Source organism: Anser cygnoides, chromosome 2 (assembly GCF_040182565.1).
Source record: "Anser cygnoides isolate HZ-2024a breed goose chromosome 2, Taihu_goose_T2T_genome, whole genome shotgun sequence".
NCBI classification, from domain to species: Eukaryota; Metazoa; Chordata; class Aves; order Anseriformes; family Anatidae; genus Anser; species Anser cygnoides.
In genome coordinates, this window is record NC_089874.1 from 63,710,590 (window position 1) to 63,726,016 (window position 15,427).

The window sequence follows — 15,427 nt, forward strand, 5'->3', positions numbered from 1 at the left end:
GAAGTCACAGTTTTCCAGTTGCCAGGCTTGGCAATTACATTGGGTATTGGATCAGAAACGAACAGCAGCTCTAACTATATGGTATTTTGGATTGCAAAGTTCTTATGGATCCCACAGAATGAATTCTCCCTCCCCCCAGTTGGAATGGGCATCGCTCATTCCAATGGCTATTTTATGCTGCTGTGTTGAACACCCTTTATACGGTGCCTGTGCCTCACAACTATTGGGCATGATAATTGCAATGGGTCAGCTACAAATAGATTTGATTGTTTGCAGTTACAGAGGAAAGAGTTGGATTTTCTCTGTTTAGAGTGAGACTTAAAAAGCATGAGATTTTGTATATGTTTTCATGCTTCAGTGTTGACAAAGGAAGACCAGGATTACTCAATATGAAGTTTAATTTTCTAGTAGCTTTACTAGAAGCTTGTCAATGGCTTTACCATCATTAAGAGATGTGAAAAAAATTATGTATGTGATTCACAGTTCTGTTATTTTGCCCAACAGATTAAATATTGCAGAATGTGCAAGTTATTGTTTGTTTTTGTTTTGTTCATATTTGCTTTTTTTTGTTTTTGCTTGGCTAGAACTGGTATTAGTGCTAGCATGCCTGGATCCTCCCTGAGGATTAATTTATCAAAAACTAAATAAAACATGTCTTCTGACTGTTTTATTTTTCCTGGTTTTTATTTTCCATGCCAATAGGAAGGTTACTTTTTAAATAGAAAGTGGAGGGAAAGCAAGAAAAAAAAAAACTAAAAGGAGAAGAAATATGCTAAAAAAATAAGGGATGGGGAGCAAGTCTATTGTGCACCAATCTATCATTTTCTCTTGGGAGAATATGGAAATGACTTGTCTATAAAACTCTCATTAGCCTAAAATAAGCAAAAATCTCTTCTGGAATCTTGTTAAGCAATGTCAAATTGAGTAACAAAAGATTGTTTTTAATGAACTCCTGAGAACACTGGTTGAGTTTTAGCACTACTAAACTGTCTTTTCCAGTCAATTTCCCTCTTTTCATGATACTGCTCTGTGCTTGGGTGTCTGGGGAAGGAAGAGGGTCATTTAAAAACATTACAGGATCTGGAATGATAAATTACTTCCTGATTGTCAACTTGCCCACATGCCAATAATGAAATCTGCTGTAATTTGCATTTTTTTTTTTTACTTCAGTAAAAAAGTAACTTCAGTTACTTCAGTTGCATATACAACAATTGACCAACTTCAAAGTATTTGGTGGTTTGGTTTGATTCAGATAAGCAACTTTCAGGTTGCATGTTTATCCAGGACTTATCTGAACTATTTGAGTTGAAGTTGGTAATAGGAACAAAACCTACAACTAACTGAAAGTTAATATTTTACATTAATAAAACACTGTTTGTTCTAAATGAAAGAAGTTTGAAAGACTAAAAAATTAGGACACACACTTTGACTGATAGGAATCACATTAATTCCATTAAAATTGATATAGACCAACAATGTTTAACTTTGTTCCATGTGTAGAATCCTAAAGGTTTTCCTGATGGTGTATGTGTCATGAGATCAAAATTACATATTCATGTTGGCTTTTGGAGTTCCCTTCTTGAAAACCTTCCATCTAGCCTTTTCTTTTAATGTTTTTAAGTAAGTGTTCAGACTGAAGAAAGTGCTTGTCATTTAAGTGATTGTGCTAGACTGTTCTTTCTTGATTTATTATTTTCCCCTGCTCTCCCTTTCAAATGGTAGATGGAGGTAGTAAGTTAATGTACTAACATTTCCAAAGGGAATTAAAATGGCTTTTAGGAACTTTAAGTGTGTTTGGACATACTCTGTTGTAGAAATAGGCATCAGGGCCTTCGCTTAGGTCTTTGGACATGACTCATGTAACGAATGCTACTTTACAAGCCAAGCATGGTGGTGGACCTTTAACCATGGGTGAGCTAGGATGGCTCAACTAAGCTGGCATGTTGGGGCAGGAGGGTTTCACTCAGCTGAATTTGGGTGAGGCTTGTAGACTTCCATGTTATAATTAGGTGGGTTAGAAAAGAGCAGGTAGATCTTAGCAGGTATCTTCTGGGAGTTTTGTACATTGAAAGTGAGGATCAGAAGAACTAGCTGGTATGTAGGTCTTGTTTCCTTTCCATTTTGAAGAATGGGTGGTGGATATAGCTCTGGTGTTTGCACTGGGCTGCTCTGACTCCCTTACTCAACCTACGTGCCTGTGCCAAAACTCAGAAGCAGTCTCAGTATCCCTACCTCTCCTGAAGACTTTTTGATCCTGGTTTCCCTTTCCAAATTTCACTTTTGCTGCCTGTAAGCTCTCCCTGCCATAGTGATATCTGTTGTGCCATCCACCAGTGCTGACAACACATTTTATCACCAAAGGCTGGTGGGCAGGTGGAACTTGGCTCCCCTTGCTGCTTTCCTCAGACATCGGCTGGTGCTGCAGGGCAGAGGATTTTGTAGCAAAGCTTGGGTATGCACTTCAAGTGAAAGATGTGAGACTGCATGGACACACCACCTTCATGCTTTCTCAGCCAGACTAATCCTTGAACTGAGGATTTCAGTTTAATATGCACATCTGTACACACATATTAGCCCAGGGTCATTAACTTTCTTACAGAGAAAACACTTTACATGAAAGAACATAAGTGGTGAGCAAATATGCAAGGTATTTTGCAGTCAAAATTAGTTTTTAACCTGGGCTGTGGCCCTGCATCATGTTGAAGACTCCAGACCTACGTGGTAAAACATGCTCATGCATGTTCAATAACACAGCTTGTTCCATTTTGAGTACTTGGAGGACAAGCACATGTGTAAATTCTGTCTCAGACTGGGACCAGAATCTCTGTATGGCCTTTTTTTTTTTTTTTCAAATTGAGGATGCTAAAATGCTTTGAACAGACTTTGCTTTTTGTCAGGTCTTGTAGTGGGAAGGAAGTGAGACTATGACAAAATTTTGTACAAATCTATGTGGCTTTTTTTGTTTTGTTTTCTTTTGTACAAACATTAATATAGAATTGATATTTTTCAGAATGGGATTTTAAAATGCTTAAGAAGAGCATAGGGCTTCAAATTCTTCTGACATGTTGACATGTGTAACAGCTGACAAAGAGCGTAATTAATATACTGAGAATCTAAACACTTTTTATTATTCAAAATTACTTCATAGAGGCTTTTCTACTTTAAAAAAAAAAAGAAAAAAAAGGTGAGATTCAGATCTATATTTCAATATTTATCAAAGGTTCAGTTGCCACAATCAGCTCCTGCACTACTGATCAACTCTTTTAAAAAGGTATCTGCTTCAGCTTAGGCAAGTGAAATTGCCAAAGCACCTGCAGAATTCTCTTGTGTCCTTAGCACAGAAAAACTTCTGAATGCTGCAAATACTGAAGTACAAGCCTCCTTTTGTTTAAGGTCTTAACTGGAGGCAGTCAACAAATTTGTAAATAATCTTCATATACCAGGTTCTCTTTAAATTTTTGTTTAAATACAAAATGATTTTGTTTGTATTTGAAGTTCCTCAGCAGTTTGGAGCTGTGACCCTGAAGTTTGCTTGTACACTGGGTTTGAAGATTCACTGGTGTGGGACTGATAACTTGTCTTTATTTTCAGAGGGGTGCAAAATGTAGTCCGAAGCGGTTCAGGACAGGGCACCCTGCACATCAAACAATGACTGTTAGAGTAGCTGCTAAGGTTTATGTCTCCATGGCATCATTTGACTGATTTTATTTTTGTGCTTGATGACTCTATGTATATGTCTGTGTTTCAAAGTATCTGGCAGAACTCCTGTTGATTTAATGGGCTTTTTGAACAGGCCCATTTGAATAAAATAGACTAGGAAAAAAAAACTTGCAGCAGTAAAAGGAAAATGGGCATTTTTCCTGCAGAAAGTGGGGTATGTATTGCTTTTAAAATTTTTGTTCAGAAACACTTTGGCTTTCCAAAAAATTAAGTTTTAATTGGAACAATTTTGCATTATTAAACAAGCTTTCTTAATGAATACTTTATTTTCACTTAATAAACCTTTGCTGTTTTTGTCTTTTTTTTTTTCCTGGTGAGGTATTTTATTCTTCTCACTTTTTCCTTTTGATTCTCGCTTTTGCAAAATATCTGAAAATGGTGAAAAGAGTGGGAAGGAACTAGTATAAACATGTAATCAAAAATATGAAAAATCATTATGTATGTATTTTTTCCAAAAGGCTTTAATGAAACTTCATTTTGCACAAAAATTGTGTGCAGAGCCTGTGCATGGGTGAACCAACCTGTTAACAAAGTTGTGATATTACACACAAAGAGACATGAAGCTAAAACCTGTGGAACTCCAAAATGTCCTTGCTCACCACCCACATGGAAGAGCTTGTTGGCTTTTAGTTTACGTGGATGTTTATACCTTCCTTCATGAAAGTAGGAAGGCATAAAGGAGGGGTAGTGCTGCTGATGTCAGTGCACCCATGCTGAGCTGAACTGTCTGAAGAGCTCTCTCAGGGGGTTTGGTTAATGGATAGGGATGAGCTGGGTGATGGGCACTCCTGGATCTTCTCTCACCCTCTCTCCTCCCTCTCCCTCCTCCACTACAGCGGTAGCTGAACAGTCCCTGAACAGGCTGCTGAATTGCCACTGACTCACCTTTTTATGCTGTTTTGTTGCTGATTTTGGTTTGTTTTGAATGGTCAAAATTTGTAAGCAGCCTGGCCAGTCATGCACCTGGAGCAGATGTCCAGGGGGCTGCTGCCAGCTCTCCCAGGGCACGATTGTGCATGTCAGACCGAGCTCTCTGCTCTGCCTCTTCTGGTAACCCCAGGGAGAGGATAGGACATGTTTGGGATGCTGCTCTGTGATCCTCATCAGCAGCCTTCCAGGGGATCACTGCATTCAACCGGGTTAATGTGGTTTTGTCTCTTCCTCTAGATTGCAGTTTTGGAGGAAAGACATACAACAGCTCTATGAAATGGCACCTCCCTAACAATCCCTGTATTACATACCAGTGCCAGGTAAGGATGTTGTGAGCACCACAGTAATTGAGTTGTGAGCTTTTCCCATAGAACTCTGAGCCTTTTTCATCCAATCCAAATAACCAGAAATATTTTATAACCAAAGCACAATAGGGGCTTTGCATTTAAAGCAGCTTAAATCCAGTCATATGTGGCCTGCTACAAGCAGACATTCAGAAGGGTAGGTTGTACATGACCTGAGCACTGTGATAGCCAAACAATGCTGAATGAGTGGTACAAAGCAGTGACATTTCCTGCTGTCTCAATCTTGAAATAATTCCTCCTTTTTCAGCATGGTAAGCCTTTTCTGAGATACAGGTTATTATTTTAATAATTGGATACTTTTGTGTGTATGTGTCCATGGGTTTTACCTGGAATGTTCTTTAAGAGAAACCCATAGCTAAATCTTTTCTTTTCTTGGGCTTCTGCACTGTTAACACAGTGATATTTTTGGTAGCTTGTCTATCTGTAACTGTAACGTTTACAAGATTGTCCATTTCCAGGCACAAAACAAGTAATTAAGTAATCTTAGTTTCTGTCTGTGAGTAAAGCTGTGATTTCTGCTGATAACTTGATCCAATTTTAGTAATAGCACTCAGGCAGCTACTAAGAATTACAACCATTAGAAACAGGAGAGATGACTGAGTTTGAAGAGCTTCCACAAACAGGATAAATGGTTTCAAGATTTTTCTTTCTGTGATACTTCTACTCTATGAAACCCACACATGCTTTTAAAGATGGGTACACTGAGAAGAAGCATTCTGTCTCCTTGCACTTAATGAGAAGATACTCAAAGCTTGAATTTAGGTACTCTGACTGCTACTAGCTACATGAAATTAGCAATTCTTTATTGCTTGTTTCTGTGTCTAAATGCACATCTGGGTAATCCTGTTTACCCTGGACCTGTACATTTAAAAAAGCAGGTTTCCCTTGCCTCCAAGTGCAAAGCTGCAAGCAACAAAAAACCAGAGCAACCTTTTGTGCACAGATCCTCACACCTAGGTTTGTTCAGGAGGACTTTGACTCCTTAAACAAGAAGTACAGGAAATGTTAATTTACTAATACTTATCAGGAGAAGCATCAAAGATAAGTGTCTCCCCTCTACAGAACAAAATGCGTTTATCTGCTTTCTAGGTCTTTTTTCCTCCAAGGGGAGAGGGGGAGGATGCCTTGTGTCTGGTCTGTTTCCACCAAAGCTGCATGGCAGATTGCTGAGGATGTCTGATAAAGCAGGATTCCTTCTCCTAAGAAGGTGCTTGCTTTCTTACCTGATGCATTTTAAGGCAAATCCTGCATCCGGAGTCAGGGAGACCCAAGTGGATCTTTTGGCTGTGAATTAACCTGAATCCTGATACCAGGCAGCAGCTACACAAAGAAAAGAGGCTTTGAAATCCAGCTCTCCATGGCATCCTCCATGCTGTAACTGTACAGCTAATAATAGTGGAGTTTTGCTTCTTAAAGCATCCACAACAATAACAATAAACATGTCCGATCTGCTCTTTTGCAGGAGGGAGTGATAATAGAGTCAGAGGTACAGTGCGTTGTTCATTGCAAAAACCCATCCAAAGTTGCAGGGATGTGTTGTCCTATCTGTCCAGGTGAGACTTCATTGGGAGATGCTGTTCCATGTGTGCAACTGTATTTGTAACGATAACCTTTATTACCTGGGATGTTTGTCTAACTCCGTTATATTTGACCAGTTACTAAAATGCAGGCTGCTTCAACACAATGTGGTAAATGATACAAGAGCATGCTTAATATTTTTTAGTAGAGGATATACAGCCTGTGAAATCGACTGCCTGTGGCAACGGCCACATGTCTTTACATTATTTTTTCAGAAGGTCAGTCTGCTGGTTTTCCCTGGCTGATAACTGGGGTTTTGTTAGTAGGGGAAGTATAAGAGTAACCCTAAGAGAGAAGATTGATTTTTTGAAGGATAGTGTGAGTGGGTTGGCTTTGCGAAGCACAGTGGCAAATTAACCTGGTTTTATTACTAACTTGGTTTTAACAGTTTGGTTTTTTTAGGCAAGCACTGCTCCTGTTGTGGTATAATGGATTTATTGCATTTTAATTTGTTATCAATTCTGCCAACATCTAATATAAACTCGGAGTAAGAAGGAGTAAGTAAGAAAAAGCAAATACCTTAGAAAAGTGTTTCAAAGCTGCTTTTAATGGAAGACCTGACTTAGCCTTGCCTTCATTGGTACAAATTCATCTTCTATAGAAGGATGCTGTCTTTCCCAAAAAGGTATTTTGGGGGTCTCAAGGCCTTTGTAAAGGCTTCTGAAGTGATTTGTGTCAGAGAGGATGTAAGATTTACTTTTCATATATTGTCCTGTGGAAGGGTGTGCAACAGTAAAAAGGCAGTGTGCTATCCTGAGCTAAACTTACTCAAATGCTGTTTTCCAGGTTGTATATTTGAAGGGAGACATTACAATGAAGGAGAAGAATTTAGGCCTGAAGGAAATAAATGTACCAAATGCTCTTGTATTGTAAGTATTTGCCTTTTGGCAGTTTATCTCCCTGTATGAACTTCAAAAGGCACATTATTATTGTCATAACAAAACAAAAAAATATAAGGAATTCAACACTACCGTGTGTTCTTCTCTCCTCTTGCGTTTAAGCTTTCTATTGAAGATTTATTTCTGCACTAATATATTGTGTATCTCATATTTGCAGTTTATCATCTTTTTTTGTGACCGTACACTGTGTGCAAACAGGGCATGGTATTTGAGAACAGGTTGATGTGGTAAATTAGTGATCCTTTTTTTATGATAGGATCATGCAGGGAACAAAATGCTTTTTGGTTTCCATCTATTGATCAACATTTACTAGATGTTTCCTTAAACTGATCTTTTGAAAGGATTTCTTTCCACAGCAAGAGTCTTTGCTCTGAATTACTGAGTGAAAGGATGAGGATAGCCTCCCTAGGCTGTCCCACGTGGATTTTGGCTTGATGCTTAATGAAAAGGTCATATCCTGGATTTCATCCTTAACTAGCAACAATATAGAGAGGAAGTAATAATTGCATCCTTTGGGTAATGAGCACACGCTTCTCTTTCACTTCCATTAAGTTAAAAGATAATGCTGTATGAGCTGGGGCAAATAACTTTGACTTCACTGGTGTGATCCGTGAGACCAGTAAATGCAAAGCTCAAATCACTCTTTTGTTGCAATTGATGGGCTGGCTATCAGCAGAAAATGCAGAACTGGGAACTTTACATTCCAGTGGAATGCCACAGAGTCTTATCAGTACCAGGCACAGCTCTCTTGTATCATTAAAACAAAAAATATATACATTAAAAAAAAGGGGGGGGATAAGGGTAGAATTCCAAAATGAGTATGTACTTATACACTTATTTAATGAAGCTGCTGCAGAGAACTTGGACTGTTTTAAGGGAAAACAAGTCCTGCTAATCTGAAAAATTAATTTACACTAAATCATCACTGCTTCTGTGGAGAATTAGGCAGCTCAGGTTGTTTTTTTTTTTAAGTTTAATCCTGTAATAATGAAAGCATGTCGTCACACTTGTCACTGTGATATATGCCCCTGGCTCCTGCTCTGCCAAATGCCTGCTGTCCCAAGCAGAGGAGCATGTCTGCCTGCATGCTCGCTGGGTCTCCCTCACCTTTCAGCTGTAGTGGCAAAGCAGCACCTTTACACTGCAGCTCTCCCTGGTGATGCTGCTGAGGGGAAGGCAGGTCTGAGTGGTTAAGAAGTCTGTGGAGGCATGCTTGAATCTTGTGAGGCTGTGCTTTGCTCTTTCCTGAATACTAGACAGATAGTGCCTATTGCCCAGTTGTTGGCATGCCAGTATTTTCTCGATCAATTTTCCTTTGTTCCCTAAATAGCAAAAGCAGCTGTGCCTGGAAGAGCACAGTGGAAGTGTGGTATATCTAGGGGGAGAAAAGATAAAGAAATATAGGCATATAGGGTCAGACCTGAGGGCCCTTCCTTGACAGTAACCAGTCCCATGGACATCAGAGAAGGAAACGCATCAGCTACCGATAGTAAGAGGTTTAAAGCCTCAAGCAAGAGGCTTAATGATCCCTTCTGAGAAAGGTGGTGTGACAGTTCTGGATGTTAATGACATCTATATAAAACGTCCACCTTTAAGGCTGAATCTTACAGAGAGCAAAAGAAACAGTGTCTTCTGTGTGTATGCCATACCTGACTCCCCTCTCTCCGTAATTCCTTTTTCTACTACCTCTTGCCAATTTCCTTCAGAATTTGGGCCTATGTTAATTCCTACATAATTTAAATTGGAAGCAAGTAGTGGGCATTCTTAGGGCTATGATAGCTGTTTGCTGTCTGCTTTTGCATTTTGGGAGTGGTTTTCCAGTCGCTCTCTTATCTAAGCAGTTGGTGGATATGCAGATACCAGTGTAGTCCTGTGATATGATGGGAACAGGCTTGTTTGTGATGTGCAGTAACTTGTGCAGGCTTTAATAGATTAAAGGAAGTTTCTCACCCCAGGTTAGATTTCTGGGGTTTGAGGCCGTAACTATTTAGTGAGTATCTCGTGGAAATGTAACAGAGGTAGTGACACAAATCATTGCCAAGGTACTTCAGGGGTGGTGGTGGTGCAAAATACTCTCACTTTATTGTGAATTCTGGATTTTACTTCTGATAAAAAGAAGTGGGGAAAAAAAAGATTCTGGACGCCATAGGCCACCACTGTCCTTGGGGACTGCAGGCAGCATTGAACAGGAAGAAAGGAAAGAGGGAAAGCTGTGGTTTGTTTCCCAGAGAGATGTAGGGCTGTCCCACACTTACTAAATTCATTACAATGAGTAATTACTTACAAAAAGGAATTTTACAGTTACAAAATGATGCGCTCAACACTCTGCATGTGCCAGAAAGACAGGACTGCAGGGCCCAGCCTTCAGAAAGCTCTTTGGTTGTTCAAGTCTGTGGTATTTTCAGCTCAAAGTGGTGCCTACTAGATGCTACTGAGCTCCCAGGGAATGCGAAGTGCCATTAAGATGTCTTTTTGTTGTTTTTAATGCGTATTGTTAGTGCAAATCAGGACAAAGCAGGGATGTCAGGCCTTGAGGTGCCCTGTCTGCACGGAGGCCCTGGCCATAAAGGAAGTGACGGCAGGCTGACGCGTGGGCAGTTTGTTCAATCCTCACCCACCATGCCATCAACTTGTTAGTGTGGTTTCTGCTTACCACCACTTGTGATCCTAGTTATTGTCTACTGAAAGCCAGACCAAACCTACCAGGCTCATTTCACATAGGTCACTGAAACAATCCATTAGCTAATAACTTTTGGGTTGCTACCAAGTCAGGCTGCCCTCGCAGGAGCGACGTGGGGATGAAAGGCTCCGTATTCCATTACCACTTTCCTGAACAATCTACTCCTTAGGGTGACTGAGATTTCTTGCCAAAAATGAAAATGTATCACCTCTCACTCAATGCATATTGCCTGTCAGGAGTGAATGAGCCGGACTTTAGTGACTCTGTTTCTCTGGGGAGATGCATTTGTGTAAGAAAGGTGGACAGGATAATAGGGATCTCCTATCATGTCGGCTGAAACCCAGCTGCCTCACAATAATTCATCTGTCTAGCCTGGTCCTGCTTTTCTTGATAGGCCAGTGGAGTGGTCTAGAGAGAGCTTGGATATTTTCCCTACCATAAGCACCTACTTAAGCAAAGGACTGGCTGTTTTAATCAAGTGTTATTTCTCAGATACTACTTTTATGAGCTCGAGAGTGTGTTTCTGCTTGCGCAGTGAGAGCACTTGGCTTACATGTTTCCTTTCCTACAGCCTGCATTAAAATAGTCAGACTGTGATTATCTTAAATGTTTTCATTTTCTCTTTTGATGTAGCATGTTTGAAAAAGGAAAAAAAGAAAAAAACAACAGAAGGGCAGGAGAGAGAGCCAGAGAGGGAGGGAGGAGAGGAGGCTTGGCAGGAGAGTGACCTTGCATGAGAGTGGTAACCATGGAGAAGCTTATCTTTAAATGGTAGTATCCAAACTCATAACTAGCTCCCTTTGACTGTGGGTGCATTCTCATTCTGATGTTACCCAGACCGTGGGTGCCGCATATTTTGGCATGCGAGGCATGCAGGGGTATGAAGGACCACCATGCTGAGAGCATGCTGTGCTACGGAGGCACCTCCACTGAGGACTGGTCTTCCCCAAAACTCCCAGCTGTGAGCAGTGGGCCGTCCCATTTGGGGAACAATTGGGAGCTGGATTATGGCACTGCTGGGATGGCTGAGGGATGCACGTGTTACCAACAGGCTTGAAAATGGGATGGGTTGTGCTATCCATCTGTCCAGTGGGGAGGCATGTTGTGGGGCTGTCCTCATAGCTGCTTTTCCAAAATGGTGCAAACTGGGTGAAACCTAAAGGGTTGAAAGCAGAGCACAGGGATTTGGATAATGGAATTTAAAAGCAGCCTCATCTCCATGTTCATGCATACACTGGGGGCTTTTCCACTCCTGCACAGAGGGACTCAATGCACACACCATTCCTGGTTTGCAGGTGTATGTGTTGGTCTGTGCAGGAAATGTCTTGTCATTTATGTTCCTGAGTGTTAGGGTGCAAAAACTGCATAATCAAAGTTTTGCACAAAGAAAAGGAAATCACACTGAGAAAATCTGTTCCTAAATCAATGAGTAACAGACGTTGCAATGGCAATAAGTAATGAGAAAGTACATATGCTAGTATTTTGGACACTGAGGGTGGAATTCATCTTGTCTAGCTCCAGCCATTTAGAAGTAATATGTCTAGTCTGAGCTACTTATCTGAGCTCCTCTTCAGTTAATGGGGGGGGGGGGGGGGGGTGAGAGAGAGAGAGGATGGATTACCCTTGCAGATGCCTATCTTTCTCCACTAACTATAGGGGGAGCCTGCACAGCTCACATGGCTCCTGAGATGGCTGAAGATAACAGGGATGGATTTTGCCCCTGCAGTCAGCTGGGTGATGGAGCACCCTGATACTGTGTTATAATCTTGACTCTACCAGACATTGGGAGCTGCTGGAGTATGTTCTCACAACAACTGATTGCAGGGGATGTTCGCTAGCTGTGGGTACTCTGGTCTATTGGGAAACTCATCATTTAACAGGGGGAGTGTGTAATTGCATGTACCCCCTGCAAAGGCTGGTAAAAATTAAATCCTAACTTTCATCCTTGCTGCAGTGCCAAGTGCCCGTCATCTTGAATTTCCATGTACTTGACGTGCTTTGATACAGCTCCAAATTACCGCAGGTGCTGTCTGCCCCCACTTTGAGGGCTAAAAAATGGAGACAGTCTTAGTAGGGTAGGGATGGAAAAGCAAAGAGTCTTTTGGTAAGAGTAGGGCTTGCTTGCTCAAAGTTAGTGATGTAAAAAGAAGTGGTTGGCTTACAGGTGGATGAAAGTGGAGAGCAGTAAGCATTCAGAAATGAGATATAGAGAGGTCCTCATTGTTTCTCTGAGACTTCATTCTCCCTGCTGCTGTACAGTTTTCTCCAGATTTTTTCATAAGTCCAGAAGGTTTGGTTTTCTATGCTAATAAAAACAGTCTTCCAGGTAGGTGAGGGAGTATGACTGTGCAGGTAGGTGTAGAACGTTAGGGACCTGGTTACGTGTTGAACTTCAGCAAGAAAAATAACATGGCACAGACACAAAGACAGTGTCCTATTTTTTCTTTATCTGATTTTCTTCAGACTTAGGAAAATGTACCTTCTTCACTGGGGACTGCACACTACACATGCCATGTCTGAAATATTAAATCTAATTACTTTTGGAAAGACCAAAGTCCAAAATATGGTTTGGACATTTTCTTTAAATAGCGGTTGGAAAATGCTATGAATATTTTTCCCAATTATCTGCATAGCCATTTTAAATCTTCTTTTGATTTCTCCCAAACATTTTTTTCCCTCAAGTAACAGTAATGAAGTAATGAATAAAATTAATCATTTTTTTCTGAACTACAAGTACACTCTGGTGTAGCAAAGCAAGTGTGCATAGTTCAGTGTAATTATTCAGTGTAAATGAGTTGTATTCATAAGCAGTTTGTATTGTTGTGGTGAGGTCTAATTTCCTTCCTCTGCAGATACTTGAATGTCATCCTACGTGTATCCCACCTGCTGAGCTTTCTAGTTTACCTGCTCCGTGTGTGTTCCCAGCTCAGTCTGTTCCTGTACAGAAACCTTTTTAATTTGGTGTGGATTGAAGGAGTCTTTCTGTACTGTGAGAGTCTGTGCCCAGTCCAGGCACATTTCTAGGAGAGCAAAACTACTGAGCAGCTTCCTAAAGATCCAGGTGACTTTTTAAAGATCATGGGCCCAGAACATATGGCATCTTTTTCATATCCCTTTCTTCATCAAAACCCTCTGCTTGATTCCTGAAGGGCAGAAGGGATAGTTCAAAAGTACCTCTCATATTTCAGAAAGCTCCAGGGTCCTCTGGCTTTGCTTCCAGATGCTCTCCCTTTTTCTCTATCGTTTGACATAGGTAGCACTACCTGGTTATTATTTCTGAGATGACATCTATGGACACTAGTAAAAGATTGGTGTCCATTGTGTTTCATGTCCTAAGGATGTGATTCTTCTCCCCAAGAGAAGAGAGTTTGGACTTAAAATTTGTAAGGAAAGATAAAAGGGTTATTTGGCAGATTTCTAAGGGGAATTTTTCCTGTTGGAGGGTGGAAAGGCTGAGGAATTGGAGGAAGAAGCTCTACCTTCATCAGGCTAGTCTTGTTTAGACCGAGACTGTCTTTGCATTTTGATGATCCAAGATGGTATTGTGATGACTAATGAACTTAGTGATACTAGAAGACATGAAAGATTTAAAATTTCCTGGGTACCTGAAGGGCCTAAGTAAGTGCTGGTTAACATCCCCTCATGACTGTGCATTGCATGAACGATCACTGTTGGAGTACAGAGAAAAGGGTACAGAATTTCTTGTTTAAATGAACTGAACGCATAGAGCAGGGTGCACATTGCATTCCTAAAGCATATAAAGAAAAAAAAATAAGTTGACCACTTCTAATAATAAAAGCTTATGGCTTGAGTGTAGGTTGCTGTAGTTCTTCAGAGCAGAGGAACAGAGCTTATGCTGTCAGGTGTCTGTTCCCTGTCTTGTTAAAGTTTTCCTAATTAACAGGCTGAGATCGATTGTTCTTACTGACAAAGAAGAATTAAGTACACAGAGCTTTAACAATAATGGAGAGCTGTTAACAGGCAGCCTCTGATGAGGGGACTATTTTTTATTGGCATTGAGCTGCAATGAAGTCTGCAAACATCTCTGCTATAACTCACTCCTTGCAAAGGCAAGAAACTATCATTTAAGGAAAACAGCAGTAAGATGGCAGAAAACAAAGAACCTGGTTAAAGTAAGCAAACAAAAAAAAATTCTGGCCAGGAGGGGATGAAAGGGTTGCACGTGGTTTCAGAAGGTTTCACAAAGGTTTTATGTGAGCCCGCTGTGGTAGTTCTTGTAAGTGGCTTCAAATGGAGTATTTGTGTGGCATCTCATGGGAATGCTTGTGTGCAAAATTGATTTGGGTCTAAAAGATTCCCACAAGTTGTGGTAGGAAGCAGTAAAAGCAATAGCTCGTCAATTAACAGGGCCTTTGTTTGCCAAACATTTTATGAAGAGTCCAGGACCCTTCTGGCTAGTGTTACAATGAAGGAAAGGCTGAGAAGAGCAAGAGGTCTTGGCTTGCATGTTTGTCATCCTTTCAGTTAAAAAAAAAAAAAGTGGATGTCACAGGTTCGGAGGTTGTTATCGGCTAACAATAGCTAATGCTTTTAAATTGCACACATCCCTCTGTGTCCCAAGGCAAGATATTTTAGTATGTGCAATACTGCTAAATGAATTCACAGAAGAGACTTTAACTGTGTAACACCTTGTTTTCTTTTGCGTGTTTTTTAAGAGGAAAAAAGTTTTGAGACAATACATTGATATATGTGGGGCTTCATATCCATCCCTACCCCCCATAAATATGACATCTGCATGACTTTGGGTACCATATTTATTTACTGAATTGTGCTGTAGCCATTGATCATGCTCATATTTAATGCCTGTTGTAGGAGACATAAAATGAAGTTTGGGATCATTAAGTTTGATTTGCTGTTGAGCTCTAGCATGATTGCCAAATTCCATCTTGCCTTGTTATCAGTCTGCCTACGTTCTCCTTGCTCTCTCCACTAAGTCCTACAACAGGTTTTTTGTTTTCTGCCCTGGAAGCATTGAATGTTGCTAAGGGAGCAAGTTTCCAGCCCTGCCTGATACAACTGTTCTCCCGCTTGGATATGCTATGATTTAACATTTCTTACAATGAACTAGTCATATAGAAAGACTAGTAAAAGTTCCTTGGATTCCATCAACTTTTAAAATATTAATGAACATATAATTTTATTTATTTTCCCATTTAATGACAAGAGGCAAATGCATTGGATAGTAGAAGGGAGAAAAATGGTACCTAACAAATTTGATTTTCAAGATTGTGACA

General features: G+C 40.4%; 1 protein-coding gene across 6 annotated transcripts in view; it reads left to right on the forward strand.

Moving 5' to 3' along the window:
• Positions 1-15,427, forward strand: part of BMPER (BMP binding endothelial regulator) — a 160,616-nt gene that overhangs the window by 39,848 nt on the left and 105,341 nt on the right. For all 6 annotated transcript variants that reach the window (XM_066992259.1, XM_066992260.1, XM_048075536.2 and 3 more), the window contains 3 exons: positions 4,888-4,970; positions 6,478-6,568; positions 7,380-7,462. In XM_066992259.1, the coding sequence (XP_066848360.1) occupies positions 4,888-4,970; positions 6,478-6,568; positions 7,380-7,462 (257 nt within the window). The remainder of the gene's footprint in view (positions 1-4,887; positions 4,971-6,477; positions 6,569-7,379; positions 7,463-15,427) is intronic.